This window comes from Apteryx rowi, unplaced genomic scaffold (assembly GCF_003343035.1).
Source record: "Apteryx rowi isolate R43461 unplaced genomic scaffold, aptRow1 scaffold_428, whole genome shotgun sequence".
Lineage (NCBI taxonomy): Eukaryota > Metazoa > Chordata > Aves > Apterygiformes > Apterygidae > Apteryx > Apteryx rowi.
In genome coordinates, this window is record NW_020450681.1 from 556,802 (window position 1) to 578,142 (window position 21,341).

The following is a 21,341-nucleotide window of genomic DNA, read 5'->3' on the forward strand; positions in this document are numbered from 1 at the left end:
CAAGGCCCCCAGAAGGAGAATGCGCTGCATGGGCTCTGGGCTGGCTAGCACAATCAGTACTGATACCGCTGCAGAAACAACTACGTTATTTCGTGTGTCAGATAACCAAGGACATTTCCCCACGCGGTTATCATGCTGAAGAGCTCGCAGAAGGAACGCTTTGTGCTGGATTTGAAGTGCATTCCTTTATATTTGTGCGTTGCCTTAAAGCAAAGCTTGCACGTTCCCGAATGCGGACAGCGGTAACGTGGAATGGTGACTTTGCCAGGTGCTTGCTGTTACATGCAGAAAGCGGTTTATCAGCGAGGATTAAAAATGCATTCGAGGACTGGTGCTGTAAAAACCTTTAATCCAYGAGTCCGGTGTACTGAATTTTCTCCAGAAATATCCTATCTAAGGCATTTAGCAGGATGTGCTCTTCTAGAAAATAGTCCCATCATGAATGAAAGGAGAAATGCTAACATGGTGAATGTCTTTTTTTGTATTAAGTGCCAAAAGACAGTAAGGCAGGTTGCATTTTTCAGAAGCCCAGTGAAATCCATGATTTTTTATGATGATGAAAATATTTAATGGAGTCTCTTTTTACACTTCAGATTCAGATAGATTAAAACTGTTTCAAGGCTGCAAAACAGCATCCTTTTCTGTTGTCAGACTTGTGAAGGGCAACTAACTCGACTCAATCGTTCAATAAAATTAGGTATTAGTCTTTATCGAAATAGCAAGTATTCTAGGAAAAATTACATTGATGCATAAAAAGTTGTAGGTGCACTTGCTTAAATCTATGTAGAGATGAATTTTCTCTGATTCTTTTCTCAAATGACCCAAAAGGGTAGGGGAAAAAAGATTGAACAAGATGGTAATCACAGGAAATTATCTAGATATGTGTGTTAGGATCAGTGCTTTCCCTCCTCTTGTTGCTGGAATTTAGGGGTGTCTTGATAAAATACATTTTGAATTGATTTTTAGAAACTATCTGTCAGTGTCAGCCTATTGCTGTTATTTTTTATTTTTTGGCTGCAAATTTGTATCTGACAAATAAAAYAGTTGTGCTTTGACTCTGAAAATAGCATCCCCAGGGTTCATGTTTAGATTTTCTCTGAATTAAATTTGTTCAGTCTGCAGCTAGTGATAGAAATTTCTTGCCTTTTCCATTCTTTTCTCTCCTTCTAGAGGCATTTTGAGCCCAATTTTCATCTTTTACCACCATTTTCTGGAATATTTCTGAGGAAGTAAAGGGGATTAGGAATGTAGGAGAAGGCTGAGGTTTTTTTCCTTCCGTAATCCTCCTCAGGCTTTCACTGCTTTATGCTGGGTGCTCCCTTGTAATGGGGAGAGGGGCGGCCTGGGCTGAGTGTTYGTCTTTAGTTATTTTAGTGCTGACAGCAGAGGAAAAATCGGAACGGATATTCTCAAAATAGGACTGCTCCTCTGAATCCAAAGCTGCTTTTCTGTCAAATCTGAAATRCCCCAATGAAACAAAGACATTGATTTTTTTTCCTCCTTTTTAAAGAATACTTTGTTGCAATAATTTTTTTGAGAGTGACAGRCTCAAATCGACTGTTTAACCTAATTTTCTTGTCTGTTTGCTGATCCGTAATGATCCAGTTACCTATGGCATGGGAAAGATTATATGCCTCTTGATATTTCTTTAGATAAGGTTATGGGGAGATTCTGTGGAGTTGGGGAATGCAGGGAATGTCAGGGTCCATCAGCATCAGCAAGATAACACTTGCCTTGCAGTTTTTTTCCCAGGTAATTTTTAGGTAYTTTCCCCAATCTAGCCTTACAAAATGCCGAGATTTTGGATACAAATGTCTGTGACGATTAAAAGCATGTGGAGAAACCATGAAGGGAGATAGGAGCTTGTCAATGATGGTAAACTATGCTTTGAAAGTATGTCAGTACTGATGAGACCTAGTTGTGTTTCACACAATTTTAAAGATTGTGTGATCTTTATGGATCTAAAGAAGTTCTGAGACTTGGAGACTAAAGGAAAAATCAGGTTTTATTTGATAATCCTTCCCCTCTCTCTCTTTCTCTCTCCTAGTCTATGCAAGCAGCAAGGTGTCCCACAGATGAACTATCATTAACCAACTGTGCTGTGGTGAATGAGAAGGACTTCCAATCTGGGCAGTAAGTATATACTGTTGCTCTTTCAGCTTTTAACGAAAAAAGAATTATTTTCAAAATTTGGGTGGAAATGAGGTGGAATTTCTGATTTGGGGAGGTGAGTACAGTAGGTTAATTAACAAAATTCTTGTAGTTCTGTATCTTTAGAGATGAAAACTTCGGGTGCGCCTCTTTCTCAGAATTGGATATAGTCTAAAATTAAAGATTTTCCTTTTTTTTTTTTCCCCCTCTCTGAAGCATTTCTAGCTTGGGAACTGGAGCTGCTTAACTAATTATAATAACTATTTTAATGGAGGACTTCAGACCCTTTTTCTTTTTTTGCTTCTGTTACCTAGTTAGAATATTTGAGCTAATGGGTTATTTTCAAATAGATTTTTATGATTTAACTGTGTTACTAGGGCCATCTTCTCTCTTCCCCATCATATTGGAATGCTGTGCAGAGTCAGTGAAAACTCTGTCGTCTTGTTTTCCAGCATAAGACCAATAGGGGAAGACAACCAGAAAGTGGGCATAGCAATTTGCATACTTTAATTACGATTCTGTGTGACTAATAGAAGCTGATTCTGGGTTTTATTTTTGTTAGAAAGGTAGAGAACACACTATTTTTTCAGCCCAGCCTACACGGAAGCACATTTTATTTTAAAACAAACGGGCAAAAAAACAGATAATTTCCTTGCTTTGCTACACTAGTAAGGTGGCTCTTTAAAACACTGCAGTGTGTAGATTGTAGACAGAATTAATTGCTTTCAACAGAGTGTATCACACGCAACAGAAGGCTGAAAACAAGAAACAGTGTTTAACAAAAGGTTTTGAATGATAAGCATAGGGTCTTGGGTCACCTAAGTCTAAGACGCCTGGCCCAAATGGATTTTGCTAAGGATGGAAAACGGAATGTCTCTGAACGGTGGGGGAGAGGGGAGCGGAGGCATTTGGAGACTTGCGTCTCTTTGTGTGGTCGGCCTGCCGCGCTACCCTGGAGAGCTCCTGCGCTGCGGGGAGCTGTCCCATCCGCTTGAAGTGATTGCACGGATTTCACAACCTCACCTTTCATGTAAAAAAACCACCAGCAAAACTTTTACAGCCAGAAGTAGGCAGAAGTATCTGCTTGCACAGGGTAAGTGTTCTGGTCTCTTTGAATGATTTTTTTTTTTTTTCCCCTAAGTGGATTTTTATCAAAGTAATTGGCTTATAAAAAGGATCCAAATTGAGCGTTTTACCTAAAACCATTAGCTCATGCGTTCTACAAATGTTAATTTCCTGAAATACAAATGCCCTGAAGGGACCCAGCTTTGAGACCTGCTGCAGCCAACTGCTTTCCTTTCACTCTGTAAATGAGAACCCTCTTTCATTGCATTTAGGGAAGCGTGCAGGAAACGATATCCTCAGACTTGCTTGTTAAGCAGGCTGGCCATGATTCTGGCTGTACTGATTCTCCCCGAGAGCCTTGCCTATTTCTAGAAATTGGGGCTTACAAAGAAAGCAGCATATGTTTGGTTGTGAACCGATGCTATAAATTGCTTTGCAAATTATAAGACTAGAGTACAGAGAAACATCTCGATATTCAGCTACTCCTGAAAGATGTAGTCATTCTGCTGCATTGCAGATATACTGAGCAAGACCATCCTTATGATCTGCTGCAGTAAGTTGCACGCAGTCAGCTCTTTTGGTTTGTGCTACCTTAACCATGACTGGCTGCACAGGAGATTTTTGGTAACAGCTACCCAAAGGACTTTGCTTTAATGCTTCCGTTTGGTGCTCATTGGCCTCGAGCTGGGAGTTTGACCTTGGATCAGTGAAGTGGCTTATCCCCAAGATGCCACTGTAGATCTTTTCATGCCTCATTTTTCCGCATCTTGTCAGTTGGACAAGTATGAGTCAAAATTTTGTGTTGCATGAGTTCACGGGATGCAGTGCATTATTGTAGACACAGTGTTGGTTAGTAAGTGTTCATGTCTTATGTTCCTGTGCATATTTCTACCCTGAGGACTCCCAAAATATTTTGGAAAGAGAAACATGCTGAAAGCAAACAGACAGAGTGAAAGGGACAACAGTCTGGGAGGAAGCTGGGATGGGGTATCTGAGCAGCAATCTTTTTCTGCTGGGAACTGATCAATAATTCCTGTCTTTTATGTGGGAGGACCATCCCTCTTGTCTCATGGCAGTTAGTTATCTGAAGAGCCCTTGAGGAACCTTGCTGAATAATCTACATGGGTTTCCAAAAGGTGCACCAAGGGAATATCTGCCTGTATTGTTCAAATGCTTATTGGGGTCTTTACACAAATGTGGAAGGTATCCTCTCCCTTACAAAAACTATGCTCTCTCTTCACTAACGTAAAAATTGTAACAGGTCAATGTTACCTATTATAGCTTCGGGTGGTTTGCTCAACCTGGTCAGCAGAGTTAACCAGCTGTTGGTGTCCTGGGCCTGGCCTGGAGCTCTTTTTAAAAATTGACATCATGCTACATTTTGGTGTTGATAGTTTTAGGCAAGGCTTTACACATGAATTAGTAGATCAGCAATTTCATCCTTTAGGGTTCTTGGAATATATCTGGCCCTAGTGACTCATTGATCCTTTTATTAATTTATAAGCAGAAGCTAGTGTTAATGAGGTTGAGACTTCCCCATGTGTCTCCATGAACTCTTCAAGCTCCTTCCTGGTGAACGTCAATGCGGTTTTAATTTTTCCTGCTGTTGTCTTCATTTTGAACATTTTTCTTAAAACCTTGGTTGCAGCCTGTGGGAGGCTGCCTGCTCCTGCTGTCTTTGAGAGAGATGTGCTGTTTTTTTTTATGTGCCTTTCGCAGATTTTTCTCAGAGAACCTGTCAGGGTTTGACCTTCTATTCTTCTTGTTTGGCTATAGATTTCTTTCAGAAAGCTGAACATTTTTTTTCCTTCTCCTGGCATCCCTTGGCCTACTGTGGGTCTGTGTTAGCTCTCTGGCCTTCCAGAAATGTTTTTGATGAATGGTACATTCCAATATAATACTGTTAATTTCTGTGCCAAATCTTTGTGGATACCACTGTTTCTTTTATAATATTTTTTACCAGGCATTGTCATTTTCCTGCATTTTGCTTCTTTGGAATGAAACCCAGCAGTAGTGGAGTTCTTTTCTTCCTGCAGGGATGTTGAATTATGTAAGCTACGGTCACTATTATGTTTTGAGCCGAATTCAGTGTGCTGTTCAGGACCCATCCTACTCTTAAAAAGTTTTAATGTTGCATCTTTTGCTGTCTTATGAGCAGCTTTTAGTAGGGTATTATCTGTCATCAAGTGTATTTATTGGTGAGGGATTCCTGTAGCACAGCCAGAACTTGTATAGCGCTTACAGGCATGTTTGCCTAGCACTCTGCAATATAATACCTTGTTTACCCGTTGGCTGCATATTAATATGAACTTAAACTATTCAAGCTGATACTTTCTATGCTGTAAACCTCCTGATTCCAGTCCCTGGTCCCTGGACAGGTTCTGTGTTTCAGCTAGTAATAAGTTTAAAATGAAACAGTCCTTAGAGCAACATTCAGTCTTGGGTGGGCCCAATCCTCAAGAGGTTAATTACATTTTAAGCTTCTTCTGTGGTCACCAAAGGTGCCCTAACCCTCAAAAGGACGGAATTTCAGGTATGCCTCTGTTTCTGGCATATCCTACTGGTTAGGTGCAGATGTTATATACTAAACATGCAGGTTGTTTTGGGTGCCATTCTTACTGAATCACAGAATAGCTGAGCTTGGAAGGAACCTCTAGAGATAGTCTAGTCTAACCTCCTGCTTAAGGTATTGTCAGATAGAGCAGGTTGCTCAGGACCGTGTCCAGTCAGGTTTTGAATATCTCCACAGGCAGAAACTCCACGTCCTCTCTGGGCAGCCTGTTCAAGTGTTCAACCACTCTCACAAGAAAAAAACAGTGTTTTCTTATGTTCAAGTGGAATTTCCTGTGTTTCAATTTGTGCCCATTACTTCTTGTCCTGTTACTGGATACCATTCAGAAGAGTCTGACTCTGTCTTCCTTATTCCCCTCCATCAGGTATCTATACACACTGATAAGATCCCTCCAGACCCTTTTTGCTCCAGGCTAAACAGTCTCAACTCTCTCAGACTCTCCCCATATAAGAGATGCTCCAGTCCCTTAGTCATCTTTGTGGCCCTTTGCTGGAGACACTCCAGGATGTCTATGTTTTCTTGTGGTGGGGAGCCCAGAACTGGACACGGTACTCCAGATGTGGCCTCACCAGTGCTGAGTAGAAGGGAAGCATCACCTCCCTCGAGCTGCTGGCAACGTTCTTCCTAATGCAGCCCTGGATACTGTTGGCTGTCTTTGCCACAAGGGCATGTCGCTGGCTCATGTTCAACTTGGTGTCCACTAGGACYCCAGGTCTTTTTCTGCAAGGCTGTTTTTAAGCCTTTCCAGCCGGTTGGCCCCCAGGCTGTAATGGTGTGTGGGGTTATTCTTCCCCAGGTGCAGGACTTGGCATTTCCCTTTGTTGAACTTCACGAAGTTCCTGTCTGCTCATTTCTCCAGCCTGTTGAGGTCCTTCTGAAAGGCAGCACAATCATCAGGTGCATCAGCTGCTCCTCCGAATTTTCTGTTGTCTGCAGACTTGCTGAGGGTACATTTAGTCCCATCATTCAGGTTCTTAATGAAGAGGCTAAACAGTATTGGCCCTAGTATGGACACCTGGGGTACACCACTAGTGTCTGGCCTCCAGCTGGACTTTGTGCAGTTCAGCTAGTTTTCAGTCCACTTCACTGTCTATTTATCTAGTCTCTATTTCATCAGTTTGTGTGTAAGGATGTTGTGGGAGATGGCGTTGAAAGCCTCACTCAAGTTGAGATAAACAATATCCACTGCCTTCCCCTCATCCATTTAGCTAYGCGTTTCACCATAGAAGGCTATCAGATTGGGCAGACATGATTTCCCCTATGTAAATCCATGCTGACTGCTCCTGATCACCTTCTTGTCCTAAATATATTTGGAAATGGCTTCCAGGATTATTTGCTCCATCACATTCCTGGGGATGGCAGTGAGGCTGACCAGCTTGTAGTTCTCTGGATCCTCCTTCTTGCCCTTCTTGAAGATAGGAGTGACATTTGCTTTCTTTCAGTCTTCAGGAACCTCCTCTGATCGCTATGAAATTTCCATTAAATGCTTTGCTTTCCCCGTATAATGTGTATAGGGAGCCAAACCACCTAGAACAGATTTCTGGATTTACCCCTGGGGCAGGAGATGGAAAAGGAGGGGTGCACATCCCTACAGTTGGGCCTTTAGGCAGCTAATGGATGATTTAAGGCCAGATCAAGTAAAGAATCAAATCACTTATCCACCTGCCAGAGAAGGTATATATCTCTGTGCGATATGTTTAAAATGCTTTCTTATCCTGCTGTGCCATCAAGTGCTAACAGTTGCTGGAAAAGTTTTGCAGGCTTTCCTGTATGTTTGGGCTAAAGCTAGCGATGTCTAGTCTTTCTGGTTATGCCAGCCGCACATTTCCTCTAGTCTCAAAGGGCCATATGTTCTTTCCGACCATGTTGCTGAAGCTATTATACGTACACAGTGTAGTCAATGTATATGTATGCAGCAGATTGACTTTTGGATGGTGTTGGATTTACAGTTCATATGCAAATGAAAATATACTGAGCATATGTGCATGTGCTACATTCACTCCAAGGGAGGGAGCACGGCCAGGAGTGTGGGCTCTGACTGTTAGAATAATTCATCTAGCCTTCAGTTTCTAGCTGTGGAAAAGAGACTTGGCAAGAGAGGGAATCACAGGTCGGTGGGAATCATTTGAATCAGTGGCCACATAGATCACATGGGTAGTTAAACTATAGACAGTTGCAAAGAACAAGGTGATGTCAAACATGATTCTTCCATCACCACTGTCACTGGTGCACACAAATCCCATCTTGCTTTTATGTTGCTTTCTTAAGCCAACAAGAAGTCTGTCTATCACATGATGAGAACTATCATGCATAGTCATGAGACAAATTTGAGCAGCTTTGGGTCTCTTTGTTCCTTACAGCATAGTTTTGGGGAGTGACACACAGGCACATGCGGTTGCTACTGTTGTGGCTGCTTCTGACTGTTGGCATTGTTCTGTTTTGGTTGTAGTGTTCCCTGTCTTCAGGTCCCGTGCGAGTTCAGCAGGATCTGTTCATCGCTAGCAAACAGGACAGTCAACCTCAGCACCTTATGTGATCTTGCTTCTTCTACAGGAATTTACAGGAATTCTTCCTCTCTCTCTTTTTTTTTTTTTTTTTCCTCTATGATCAAATTTCTAAACAGCATACTATGATCCTTTTATAGACTTTGCATCTCTTTCACGTTAAAATCTCAAGTGGGTTATATTACTTGGATTTTGGTAAAACATTGTTGCCTTGGTGTTGGAAGCTTGAGATGTGGAACTGGTGTTGGTTTAAGATATGGCAACCTTGATCTTTGTGGTTATAGTTTGGTTCTGTCAAGTTTTTATAATGCAATTCCTGAGATAAAGGTGGTGGTTTTATATAATAAGTATTAGTACAATGTCTTGTGGCTGAGCTTTAAGATCATGTTATGTCACTGAAGATGGTGGACTCCTGTGGAAGACTGCTGTCCACTTGAATCATGGTGTAGATATAAAGCCTTTGTTTTTTCCATTATACAGCCAGAATGTAAACTGGCTTGTTTTTCTTGGATTCTCACAGCACTGGGAGCAGTTTGAAATCCTTCTAGGTGTATATTGAAGTAAAATACTGTTCTCTCTTCTAGACATGTTGTTGTGAAGACTTCTCCCAACCACAAATATATTTTCACACTGAGAACCCATTCCTCAGTTGTTCCTGGCAGCATCGCATTCAGCTTACCCCAGGTATTATGTGGTTTGACTTACTGTTTTGCTGTGGAATAACCAAAATCCSTTTTGAGATCAGGATTGACGATAACTATGCTAACTGGTGGGAGATGCCTGTATAAAGTATGCTGCAAACTTGCTTTTTGACGTCAGAAGTTCATGGACGCGTGTACTATAGCTGAAGCAAACGTTCTTTTAGTCCTTTGATACACTCTATAAAAGGTCTAATTTAACCTTTTTAAAAAACATGAGCAACAAACTCTTTTGAAAAGAAAAGCCTGAGCAATATCTGTTTTGTTGTGAATTGTTATTGTCCTCTGTTTTCCCTTGGCTTTAAAGGGTTTTCTTTCCTGTGTTGCTCTTTCAAAGACATACAGGAAATGTTATTGATTGTAATCAGTCATTGCTTGTATTTCCAGATGAAAAATGCGGTGAAATGCATAAAATAGGTTTAACTTGTCTCCTCTTTCTTAATTTAAGTCAAGTTATTTCATTTTATATGACGGTTGGAATAAATAATTGATGCAATTACAGATGCAATTACAGAAAAATGAATCTGGTAACATGTAGCCTATAACTGACATATACAGTAAGTTGCGTAATGTAAAACAGCAACAATCATGGTAACTGATTTACTGCTTTCATATTTTTCTGCTAATAACTGGTCTAGAAGCTGAGTCTCCATGCTGCAAGCACAAGACTTTTTTCCACAACAGATGACTTGGCCTAGGCCCAAAAGCTACTTTTGCTTTTTGACATGTTGTTCAAATTCAGATTTGTCTGGATGAGTGGGTGAATAGGATGTTGCCATATGTCCAGTTACGATTTATGATGCCAAAATKAAAAAACAGTTATCAGTATAAGATATTTGTATCACAGGATTAAAGTAGGTGAGTTCATGATCTAGGGTTGGTTTTTGTAGATTCCAGTGGTTATTGTAGCTCTGGGAAACACTTTTGCTAAGATAGTTTGCTTATCCTTAAAATGTGACTGTGGTAGTAAGTGTTACGCCTGCTGGTGGATGAATGTTTTATTTGAGTATTCCTGATGCTGGGATTTAGATTTCCAGTATTTCCTGAAGTCTTTGATGACCACAACCAGCATTACACAAAATATATATTTACATCAAGTTCCATCTCCTATAATCATGGACAGTCATGTAGCGGACGTTTTAGTTTGCAAGAATTCTAATAACTTCTGTTCGGCATTGCTTATGTACATTAAATTCTTTACTACCATCATTCAATAATAATCTTAACTCTTAGCCGTAAAGACCAAAAGCTGTTTATATACTGCAGAGAACGAAAGACCAAGGGCAGTGCAGTGATGGCAAACTTCTTAGCAGAAAGTGCCCAAATGTACCTAAGAAACGAGCTATATCTCTTGACCCAGAGAAAATCCTATGGAATTTTTCTAGCTGAACTTGGGCAGCTTTCCTTCTTGTCCTGAAATTTGGTGATAGCCTTAAACTGGAGGGTTTGAGCAAAGCCCAGCACTTCCCAGTATTTGCAGGAGTACCAGTGTGCCTGCTCACCATCCTTGCACTGGTGGTCACTAGTGTCTAGTACTTCAGATGAAGGTGCGTTTGTGCTATGTTTTGCTGAAGAGTTAGTGTCATGAGGAGAGAGGAAATATACTGGCCTTGCAGGTAAATGATGGAAGCTGTGAAGCACGGGATTAAATATGGAAACATCTGTTTCCACCTTTTTGGGAGTACCAGTAAATCAAATGCTTAAGACTTCCCATTCTGGGCATTGATTTCCAACAGGTTGTTCCCTGTTGTGTCAAGGGAATTATTTCCTTAAGCTTAAAGTTCCATTTTGAACCACAAACATATTGAAGAGGGAATATAGGAGGAAATTTTCATTTTTAAGAAAGGTCACTGTATTCTTTCTCCCAGACATGTTCCTTTTAGCATAAAAACTCGAACATAAATGGCCATAAAGTACAGTATTTCAAATGGGGTCTTACCGGAGCCTTGTGTAACGATACTAATAATTCTCGTAATTCATGCCTCTCATTCATGACTATCGTTCTTACAAGCTACATTTTATCCTATTAAATGCTGTTTCTTGTTCCTGCGAATGTTACGTGCTTTTGCCATTACTGGCTCCTAGTTTTGAAATAAGAATGAGAGAAATAGATGTAACCTAATAAAGGAAACATGGAATGAAGCTGTCAAGCAAATAACACTACCAGCGTCAACATGAAGGGCCATTTCTGTGTATTGCAATTATTTGGAAGAAAAAAAAAAAAGAGAGGGGACTTAGCTATTAAACTTAGTTTATAATGACTAACAAGCCATTTTAAAATAAGAGTTCTTGTTTTTTGGTGTACAGTGGGGAAGAGACCATGAATGTTGACTAGTCTGAAATGTGGACTGTAAATAGACAATAGCCAATCTGTAGCACAAGAACCATTAGAAGAAAACCATTTTTGCAATAATCAAGCCAGAATTTTTGGCATAATAAAAGTTACAGATTTTCATGTCACATAATTATTGAATCATTTCTAACTTTTTCTCATGTGGTTTTGTGCTATACAAGTCTTTTTTTAAAAGGAATGTGAAGGAGGCAATAGATTTGAAGAGTTCTTGCTAGTTCTCTGGAAATTTTTTAATTGTTTTAAGTTATATTACTTCACATTTTAACAAATTCCTGCAAGTGGTTTTTACATGTAAGCTTTTAAAATGATCATGGAGTGCAGAGATGCCTTTCCAGCTTGTTGCACCACATCTTATGTGATCAGCCCCTGAGCTTGATTAGAAAATGAACAGAATGGCCAAAACCCATCCAGTACGGCAACGTCTGTCACAGAGATGGTGGGGTGATCAGCGATATGAATCTTGTCTTGTCAGGTCTGCTTTAATGAATGTAGCCCCTGTCTTTGGCATTAGACGTGGCCTGTCATTCCAAAATTGATTACCGAATTATCAGATGTTGAACATGAAATGTCATGACAATACTTTGAGCAACCTGATATAAAGTTGATGTTAGCCCTGCTTTGAGTGGGGAGTTGAACAGGGTGACCTCCTGAGGTCAGAGAATGGAATCATTAATAGAAATGATTCCTTGATTTTGACTTATTTCCCGTCAATTTGGGGATTTTTGTAAGGTCTTATTCTGTCATTTTTGCTATTTAAGCTTCTGATGGAAGGGCCTGTTTTCCTAAATGAGGCTGTTGACTCTTGAGTAGACATTGTTCTGCTGAAGAACAGGCTTTCTGAAGCTTTTGTCTTGTTTTTACAGCGAAAATGGGCTGGACTTTCCATTGGACAAGAGATAGATGGTAAGTCAGACAGCAGCATGATCATGACATACGTTTATAAAAGCTGATTTCCATGTTTCCAGACTGAAGTGAAACCGAAGTGGAAAATCCAAGATCCTTAGCCCTTCCTCAGGTACTGTACGGCCCTCATTTGTGAAAGGCGGTTGCTCTCGTGTCTGAATACTTCCAGTTTCTTAGCATTGACAAGACTGGGCAGAGGTATTTTGACTGTTATCTTCAGACATCTATGGATATAGCAGCTCTGTGTGGAACGTCAGTATTCACATGCAGATGTAACACTTAACGTGTATCCTGAATAGTCTATCCTTATGGTTTTGGAGAACCCCCATCAGCTAACAGAAAACTGCTGTTGTAGTTGAGGATTTTACTGGCAACTAAACTTTGATTATTGAGAATGGGATGCTTTTAATGCTAAAGGATGTTAAAAGCCAGCAATCTGCTCTGAATTGCTGGAGTGATGAGCTTTGTGAATAGCACTGATGTTTTCACTGAGTAGTGTTTAAGAAGATGCCTCCAGATCGTCACCATGTGAATATAATCTCAGAAGATGCTGGCGAATGTCTAAACATTAGTGCCAAGCATGTTGCATTATAGGAAGGTGTCACCTTGTGTGGGAAAGCACTTCTGCTTGCCTGTTAAAGCAGTCCAACAAGTGGCATATTTCTCATGTGAAAAGTCATCTTAATGTTTGCATGTGTTAATTTATTATCTCTCTTGCCTTCCTCTTTTTTAACCTGCGCTCTTGCAGGAACATGGGAGGCCAGTCAGCGTTGAGGTCGCTGTGTGCTCTCTGCAGCATTTCCTGAGCAGGAGACTGCAGGATTGAAACCTCTGCACATAGTTCTTGTATGTTCAGGTGCTTCACTAATCGAATGCCTTTCCAGTCAAAGGGTCAAAGGTACTTCACAACACTTCACAACATAAGAAACATAAATTAGTCTATGAGAATATTTAAAAATTCAGCTGCCAAATGTAGTTGGACTTCTTAAAAAGTGGGGGAAGTTTCCTCATGCAGGTTACACTTACACATGCTACCCACAGACCAGTACATAGACAAGTGCTCTTGAGGGCCCTAACTCACTTCTTCATCCTCTGATTTTGGGTCTGTTTGGTGCATGACTGATACTTTCTTGGTGTCTCATTGGGTCAGATGCTCGTCTCCTGGACAGACCATCCATAGGAAAGCTGAAGTCTATAGCTTTTTGCTCTCACTTCCCTTCCTGCTTTCAAACAAGATCTTGCCCCATTAAGGGGCAAACAGTTTTCTGATTGGGGACACTATAAGAGTGGTATTCACCTGAGATGAAGGATTCTGCAGTGTGGTGAAGTGGAAGGGGTGCCATCTAGAGTTTGCACAAGTTGAAGATTCGTATCCCAAAGTTTAGGTTTTAATGGGATTTTTGCCAGTGTTCAAAGAGGAGACTAACTTGCATCTCTCAACAGCAGCTGCTGTTGTAGGAAGGTCTCCATGTTCTTTATAACAGCTGATCAAGGTAAGGGATGGTCTTTAGTCAGGAATTACCTGCATGTTAATGGGGGCAGCCATCTCATCCTTGACAAGGTTGTTGTGATGAGGCCTGCTCAAGTGGTTGTCTGGCTCAGGGTCGTTGGTGTGCAGCAGCTGTTTTTTAGAGCACTGTTGTGGCATTTGAGGTGTTTACAATCTTTCCAGGGAATTCTTGTCATTTGAGGATTGTTGGCAGAGCTGATGACTGTATACCACATCAATAAATGAGGAGAACCTAGGCTGAGAAACGATAAAGCTGTGAACGTGAGGCATGGTTAGGGAGGCTCTCTCCTTGGCTCTTCATTTTCCCAGCTTCTTTGAAATCAGCAAGTCAACGGGCCTGGGTCATTAGTTGAATGTCAAGTCTGATGTCTTCATGGATCTCTTTCTGTACTGGATTCTCATGCAGTTTTGGTATTTGTTTGGTTTTCTTTGCTTATAGACACTCAGACTCTTGCTTGGAAGCTTCTTCTCTTTGCTAGCTGAGTTTATGTGGTGGGTTTTTTTTTGGGTTGTTTTTTAACTGTAGAACCACCTATAATTTTTTGCAGGTATGGGGAAGGAGCCGTGGATTTACTTCTCATCTTTGTTTGGTTGCTGGTCAGTAGCACGTGCCAGCTGGTTTACAGATATATGTTTTTTGTAATACTACAATTATTTTGGAAATAAACACTAATATTCAGCATAGTCAGTTGTTAATTGTACTTGTACTACACCCTGCTGCAAACTTACCAAGTGTGTGGGAATGTGTATTAAAAAAGAAATTGCAGCAATTTCATGCAGAGTGACTAAATGTCGTATGACTCCCTTGTGAGTATAAAGAATTAGTAAAGCTATGCTACAGGTAGAGAGAAATATTCATAAAACTATTGACTTACCAGGACTCCTTTTTTGTCTTGTTCCTCTAATAATGTGAAAACTATATTTTAAATGTCAACTTAAAGTGCAGTTCTTAATGGCACGGTGAATCTGAACTCTGTCCAGCCCCTAATGCTATGGTTAAGGCTTTGCAGGTGAGTAAAACTCGTAACTTTGCTTTTGTGGAAAGGGGACTTGGGGCTGAGTGCTTCCAGCGGCTATTGTCATCTTGCCTTTAGTATGGTTCGGCTTCAGCTTTATCAGCTCCTCTGGTACAGTTGGAGATGCACACCTAGAGCCGGGTGCTGGCTGTGCCAGCTCCACTCTCAGCGGCAGGACATCACCCCTGCCTCTCATTTTCTAGGATTTTTACAGGCTTTTGAAGTTGGTGCAGTATATTGCTTACTGGGGCACATCTTGACTGGTGGATTATTATTGTCCTCTGTACCAGACATGTCCAACACTTGCTCCTGGACTTAAAGAGCACTTGTTGATACCTCAGTTCTGTGAGGTGGCCTTGAACAGGGACTAATGCTCTTTCCAGATGGTTTTGTTTGACAAAGCCCTGAGATTAGAGAAGCAAAATGAAATAACTGCCCTGAAGTGACCTGTAAGGTAAGGAGGAGTCCTGTTATGTCCTTGCAGGGCCAATGTCCCTCCCTCATCAGCTCTGACTAATATGATGCTTCTGGTGCCACGTCCTATTCCAAAAGAACAAGCAGATATACCTCAGTTCAGGAATTGGTATACTGTTTCTTCTTTATCCCTATTTCCCTGAAGATCTTTCTATAACAGCTCATTTCTAGATGGCCTGTTCTTATACAAGGAAGGACGTTAAATCTATATACTATAATGACCTATGTGTCTTCCAGTATCATCTTCAGCAAGTGGCAGGCTCTTTTCATTCCCTTTATCTGAGTGAATCTGTTCTCCTAGCTGATGCTTCTCATAAGTGGATGCTTGTGTCAACTTTGCATCTTCCCAGTGGGTTTACTCTGGAGCCATTTTACTGCCAAGAGAGTTGATAGTAAATAGCAGGCTATGGGGGAAGTATATTTCCCTTATTCACCTCCTACTGCCTTATCCTTAGCTGTGACTTCTGTATCAGACAGACTTTTTTCTCTAGATTCAAGGCAAACCTGGAAGATATCTCAGTGTTCTGGAGAAACGTCTGCTTCTGTCCTTTGCTGCAGTCTGGAATTGCTAATTATTAAGCCTATCTGCTTTGTGTAATCCTGTCCTTCTAATCAACTGTGTGTTGAGACAGTTGCCCTGAAGATATGAAGCATGCTCTCCTTTCCTTTCTGCCCTTTTTTCTCCAGCTACAACAGCCCTGACTGTCCTCCCGTTTTTGGCATGGTGTGACCTGAGCCCTGTGGGGATTGGGTGCAATTGGCAATGCCTATGAAATACCTTCCATGCCATGTTGCTTTCTGCCCCTTTTCAAGGACCTTTCAATTGATTCTGCATCACTGGAAGTGTGCTATGGCATGCTAGGATGGGCCCCAGTACACCTGAGGGATAGGAGCTGTTTGCTGGTGTCAAAGAGGAAGGGTAGTTGATGCCTTATTCTGGGTTGTGGAGATGCCTTATTCTGGGTTGTGGAAGCCTGGTAGATTATCTGCAGGTTTAAGGGCAGGGATAGCAATGTAACCTAACTTTCTGCCACCTAGTCTGGAGGAGACCTAGTTCAATCTATGGCTGCATAAAAACAGTTATGGCTTCTTGTCATTGCTTTACCAGCAGGACTACTCTTAGCGCTTCCTTTGGGGCTTTCTGAAGACATCTTCTCCAAATCCTGTCTTGGACATTGATGTAGCTATTGTAGTATAGCACGGGTGAACTTGCTTTCGTTGTCCTTATCCCCAAACTCCTATGGTGTTTGAGCTGTTTTGAGGGCATAATAGAGGTTTTAAAGAAATGTGGGGGTTCTCGGTAGAGATACATTTGCTGTATTTTTTTATCTTGCAACAGAAGATGAATATAAGAGAAATGAGGGTCTCTATCAGAAATAATAGACTTAATTGTATTAAATCTGTTTAATTCATATAATCATGTATTTCAGATAGTAGATGTTCCTATTTATCAGAAGGATTTTTTTTAAAAGTGTTGGATGGGACAAATATTCTAAGAATATTAACATCTGGCAAATGAGTAATCCCATATAACTGGAAGAACATGTATTGACAAACTTGTAGCGTGTTTAATACATTGTGTGGAGATCTTGCTGTGCTAAAATGTGCTTTTTTTTTTTCAGTTTCTTTATACACTTTTGACAAGGCTAAGCAGTGTATTGGCACAATGACAATCGAGATAGATTTTCTGCAGAAGAAGAGCATTGACTCAAACCCCTATGACACAGACAAAATGGCTGCTGAATTCATCCAACAGTTCAACAGCCAAGCCTTCTCAGTAGGACAGCAGGTGGGAATTTTTTTTTTTAGCCTAAAATGGTCTTGAAGACAGACAGGTATGCTGGTATATGCAATGATATGAAATACTGAAGAATGCCTAATACTTAGTCTGTGCTGCAGAGGACAGCTTATAGACAGAAATTATTTATTGTGTGAACAGTTTCTTTATGAATAAGTGAAAGTCATGATAGTTCAACGAGAGCATGAGCAGAGTGGTTTAAAATCTACCTTTTCCTTAGCTAAAGAAATATGTCTTTATGAGGAAAATTCTTAGGCTTAAGAAACCTGGTTTTTTTCTCCATCTCGGCCTGGCTGGATATAAGCGGAGCAGCTCCTGGAATCTTTTGACAAGTAACTTTGTCTTCCTTCGGTATCAAATGAATGTAAACACTGTTTTAATTAATTTTCAGTAGCACCTTCGATGTGCAGTGTGTACTGCTGCAAACATTTATTGCTGCTCTGCAGGCTCCGGTTGTAAATTAGGTATGACACATTTGWCTTAGGGATTTCTGAAAGCTGGTGTCACTATAACTGAGCCTTTTCAGCTCTATAACAGGTGGGTTTTTGTCCCTAAGARCTACTGTGATAGTGTCTAGTGTGCCACATTCTCAAGACAGACTGTGGTCTGTCTCCCAGGGTAGTTTACAACATGCAGGGCCTGAATCTTAAATCAATTGCAAATGTAATCTTAGAGGAAAAGAATTGCAAAGGCAGACTGCTGTCTTCTATAAGATGGGACCCTACTTCTGTTAATATTCGCTCTGTCTCTCTGCTAACTATTCCAGAACAATTTTTGAGGTGTCCTTGTCAAACCAAAATGCAAAAGATCGAAAAGATTTGAGCTAAGTTGCTCTCCTGGCCTGGCACCAATATTTAAAACATCAAGAGATGATACGGAACATACAGCCAGGGGATAAAGGAGGGAGGAGAAAAACTTTTCTTGAAAGGAAGCAGCTCTTTSAATTTTCCCTCTTGACTTAAGGTTGGGCTACTTTTGCTCTATTKCATTCAAGTATGAGACATGGAAAGGATGTGTTCAGTACACCAGGCCTTCACAGGGAAAAGTTATATGGGATTATTAGGTGGTAAACATAAGAGTCCTTGGGCCTCTTTCTCTTCAACTCTGATTAGCCTTGTCAAAATCCTTTTTAGCTTTTTAATGAGTTAAAATCCCCTTCTGCTGTTTCTTTTCACAGCTTGTCTTCAGTTTTAATGACAAACTTTTTGGCCTGCTGGTAAAGGACATGGAAGCTATGGATCCCAGCATCCTCAAAGGAGAGCCTGGAGCGAGCAAAAAGCAGAAGGTAGGGACACAGGAATTCGTTCATTCCAGAGGGATGGCAGGGACTCAAGTACTGATCAGATGTTGTTACAAGGAAGAATTTAGGTTACTTGCATTTGCAGAAGCTACGCATTTGTTTCATCTGACTGCTGCTTTTGCCTTGGAGAAGATAARGAACAGTATTTTCGGTTAAATTCAGTCTCCTGTGCTTATGTATCTTGGAGCTTAGAGTTGCACCCACTGAAGTGCAGAGCTGGGACTATATACAAGGAATAKTATTTGGTCTTTATGCACTTGTTCCTGGAAACCTTCTCTGTTGACACTTTCTGTCCTCTGGATGTGTCCAGTTGTGATTTTTCCTTCTATAGAAAGCATTTTTCATCTCTATTTACTAGATTTTGCTGAAATAAAATACTYAGTTTTGAACTAAACAAATAGCTTTAAAAAGTCAGGTTATCATATCAGGAGTTCCTTAGGTATAATAAAGTGCATTCAGTGTCGTATGATTGTTACTAAAATTAGTGTTAGAGAAGGTGTTGATATTTCACATTCTTACCAATGASTTCTGTAGTGGAGCTTTTGCCACTGTTTCTTGCTTTCAGAGGCGTGCTTGGAAATATCCAAAGAAGAATCTGAAGTTGAGCCTAATAGTTGGATTTAACTATTTGGTTTCCTCCCTTTTGCAGATTGAGATTGGTTTGGTTCTTGGGAACAGTCAAGTTGCCTTTGAAAAAGCTGAGAACTCTTCTCTCAATCTGATTGGTAAGTGCCACTATATCCAAAGGGGGGATAAATAGAGCTTGAAGTTTGCTACTTTTTCAGGCCTCAAGGACACGCCTGCTTCAAAGTTTGTTTTTCCAGTTATATCATTTGACCAAGTTGATTGAAAACCACATCCCCGAATTTTTCCCAGGTATCTGTTTAAACTAGCAGATGATTGGACCTGATCTCTTAAGAACCCTTCACAGACCCTGTAGAAAGCAGGCTGTGGATGTTCAGGAGTCTTGAAAACCGCTGCCCTAAGAAGATACCACCCCTCCTGCAAACATTGCTTCTTCTAACCACGGGCTCTATAAAAGTCACTGTATCATCCAAATATGAAGCTTCACAACTGACTRATGTACTAGAGGTATTTTGTGGGCCTTCATACCATGCCTTATTACCATGGTCTATCTAAAATATAAAGGGAGAAGACGGGAGGAAAAAATGTCAGTCTCTCAAAGGCACTCACTGTAACAAACTGAGTTATTTGAGTAGAGAAGGTAGCCTAACCACTCTGCACTCGTACACCTGGATTAGAGAGGCACCATTGGCCAGTAGCTCCAACCAAAGACAACAGCTAGTTGAAATGTTTTAGCTATGCATCAAAGAATGATATTTTCAGGAACACTAACAAGCCAATAGCTCTTTAGTTTCAAACAGCAGAGAAATGGGAAGGTGAGAAGAACTTTTCTGAATGTGTAAGTCAAAATTGCAAAACTTGTGAGAATCTCATCTTTAATCTCTCYTCTCTAGGGAGAACCTTAAAAAGCTGATAGAGAATAGCTTGTGAAGAACACTTCAGTTTTCTTGACTTGTGAAAGTCCTGCCCTTCAGAAACTGATGCTAYTTGCAAAATACAGCACAGTGCGTTACTGTGTGTGTTTGCAGTAACTGTTCACACAGTAAGGTTATTAACAAAACTACAACCCCYTTTTTTTAACAAGCACTTTCTAAATCCTCAACAAAATCTTCATGTACGGATTTTACTAGCAAACAACTCAGGGAATAATTGGTGCACCCTCCACACATTCATTTAGGTAGAAAACTGGTGTACAGGTAGAAAGGGATCTCTGATATGTTCCTGTGGGGCCCAACTTGAATGGTCAGGAACCTGGACAGCAAAGTGGGCAGTGAGGGCACTGTCCCTRCAGTTGGCTTTACGTGTGCCCTGGGTCCACTGTGGCTGTCCTGCAGAGCAGGTACGTTCGCTGTTAGTCTGACTGTTCCTTTCCTTGTCTGTGTTAGGAAGTGGACAATAACTCCCTTGGTGGTGGTATGGCTCTCGGCATTCCTTGCTGGGTGCGATTTAAGTCCTGCTCTGCACAGACGTTCCTGTTTTCCTTTTGCTTTCCTGGAGTCCCTGAACTAAGAAACCTTTTGTTTTTGCTGCTGCTCTTCCACAGATGAGGAGTGGTGGAGCCTTTGTGGCAGATGAAGGCTGCTGTGACTGAGGTTCAGTGAACCTGGCCACCTCAGTTGAGTGACTGTTTTAATAATATTTTTGTAGTGGGCTTGTGTTCAAAGCACAACTCTGCTTGATTGTGAATGCTCAGTACTTTGAGTATCTGGTACTGATTTGGTACAGAAATAAAACATGTGAGGTTAGTAGCTGCTTAGGAAAATAAAATTTCACTCCTTCAGCATTGCAGGAGCTCGTGGCACAGACTGAGTTTTGATGCTACCCAAAAGTGTCATCTTTTTCCTCAAGTGTGAAGCTATGACTTAATGGTCTGTAGTTGTCTGCTACGCATGTACAGTCATTGCAAAAATGGGGAGATGTGAAGCTGTTCTGTAACTATGTACCTTGTATATTAGATAGACCTCTTTATCCGAAAGTACATTCTGTACTTTAAAAAAAAAAAAAAAGAGGTCTGTGGAAAGGGATTATAGATGACACTGTAATTAAGCATATTAATTAGGATACAGTTTTTCTAAGAGCCCTGAATGAAGTTTGCATGAACATAATTATAGCCCATTTAATTTTTACCGTTTCGATAGGACAGCTTGAGGTGGATATTAACATAATCCAATTTACTGCGTCGTAGCAAGCAGTGATATTTTGCTTGGTTAGTGTTCAAAGCCATATAATGACCTGTGATCTTTCTCCTAGCATGGATAGGTATGACGAATGGTCCTCTGGGAGAGGTAATTGTTTGGGAATAGGAATTCTTCACTGCGATTCTACTTCATTGCCTGCGGAGAAGACAAAAGAGTTGCTTATGCCTCAATTTACTTCTGTTAGATTGGTACTTTATTTAATCTCCTTATTGAT

The 21,341-nt window shown here is 40.7% G+C and overlaps 1 protein-coding gene across 2 annotated transcripts in view; it reads left to right on the plus strand.

Moving 5' to 3' along the window:
- Window positions 1–2,046: 2,046 nt before the first annotated feature.
- Window positions 2,047–21,341, plus strand: part of NSF (N-ethylmaleimide sensitive factor, vesicle fusing ATPase) — a 71,190-nt gene continuing 51,895 nt past the window's right edge. The window contains exons 1-6 of one of the 2 annotated variants that reach the window (XM_026076193.1): window positions 2,051–2,133; window positions 8,877–8,976; window positions 12,207–12,246; window positions 16,869–17,035; window positions 18,222–18,329; window positions 18,994–19,069. In XM_026076193.1, coding sequence (XP_025931978.1) covers window positions 2,051–2,133; window positions 8,877–8,976; window positions 12,207–12,246; window positions 16,869–17,035; window positions 18,222–18,329; window positions 18,994–19,069 — 574 coding nt within the window. Of the gene's footprint in view, window positions 2,134–8,876; window positions 8,977–12,206; window positions 12,247–16,868; window positions 17,036–18,221; window positions 18,330–18,993; window positions 19,070–21,341 lie in introns of both variants that reach the window. The other variant, XM_026076195.1, reaches the window with a different exon arrangement.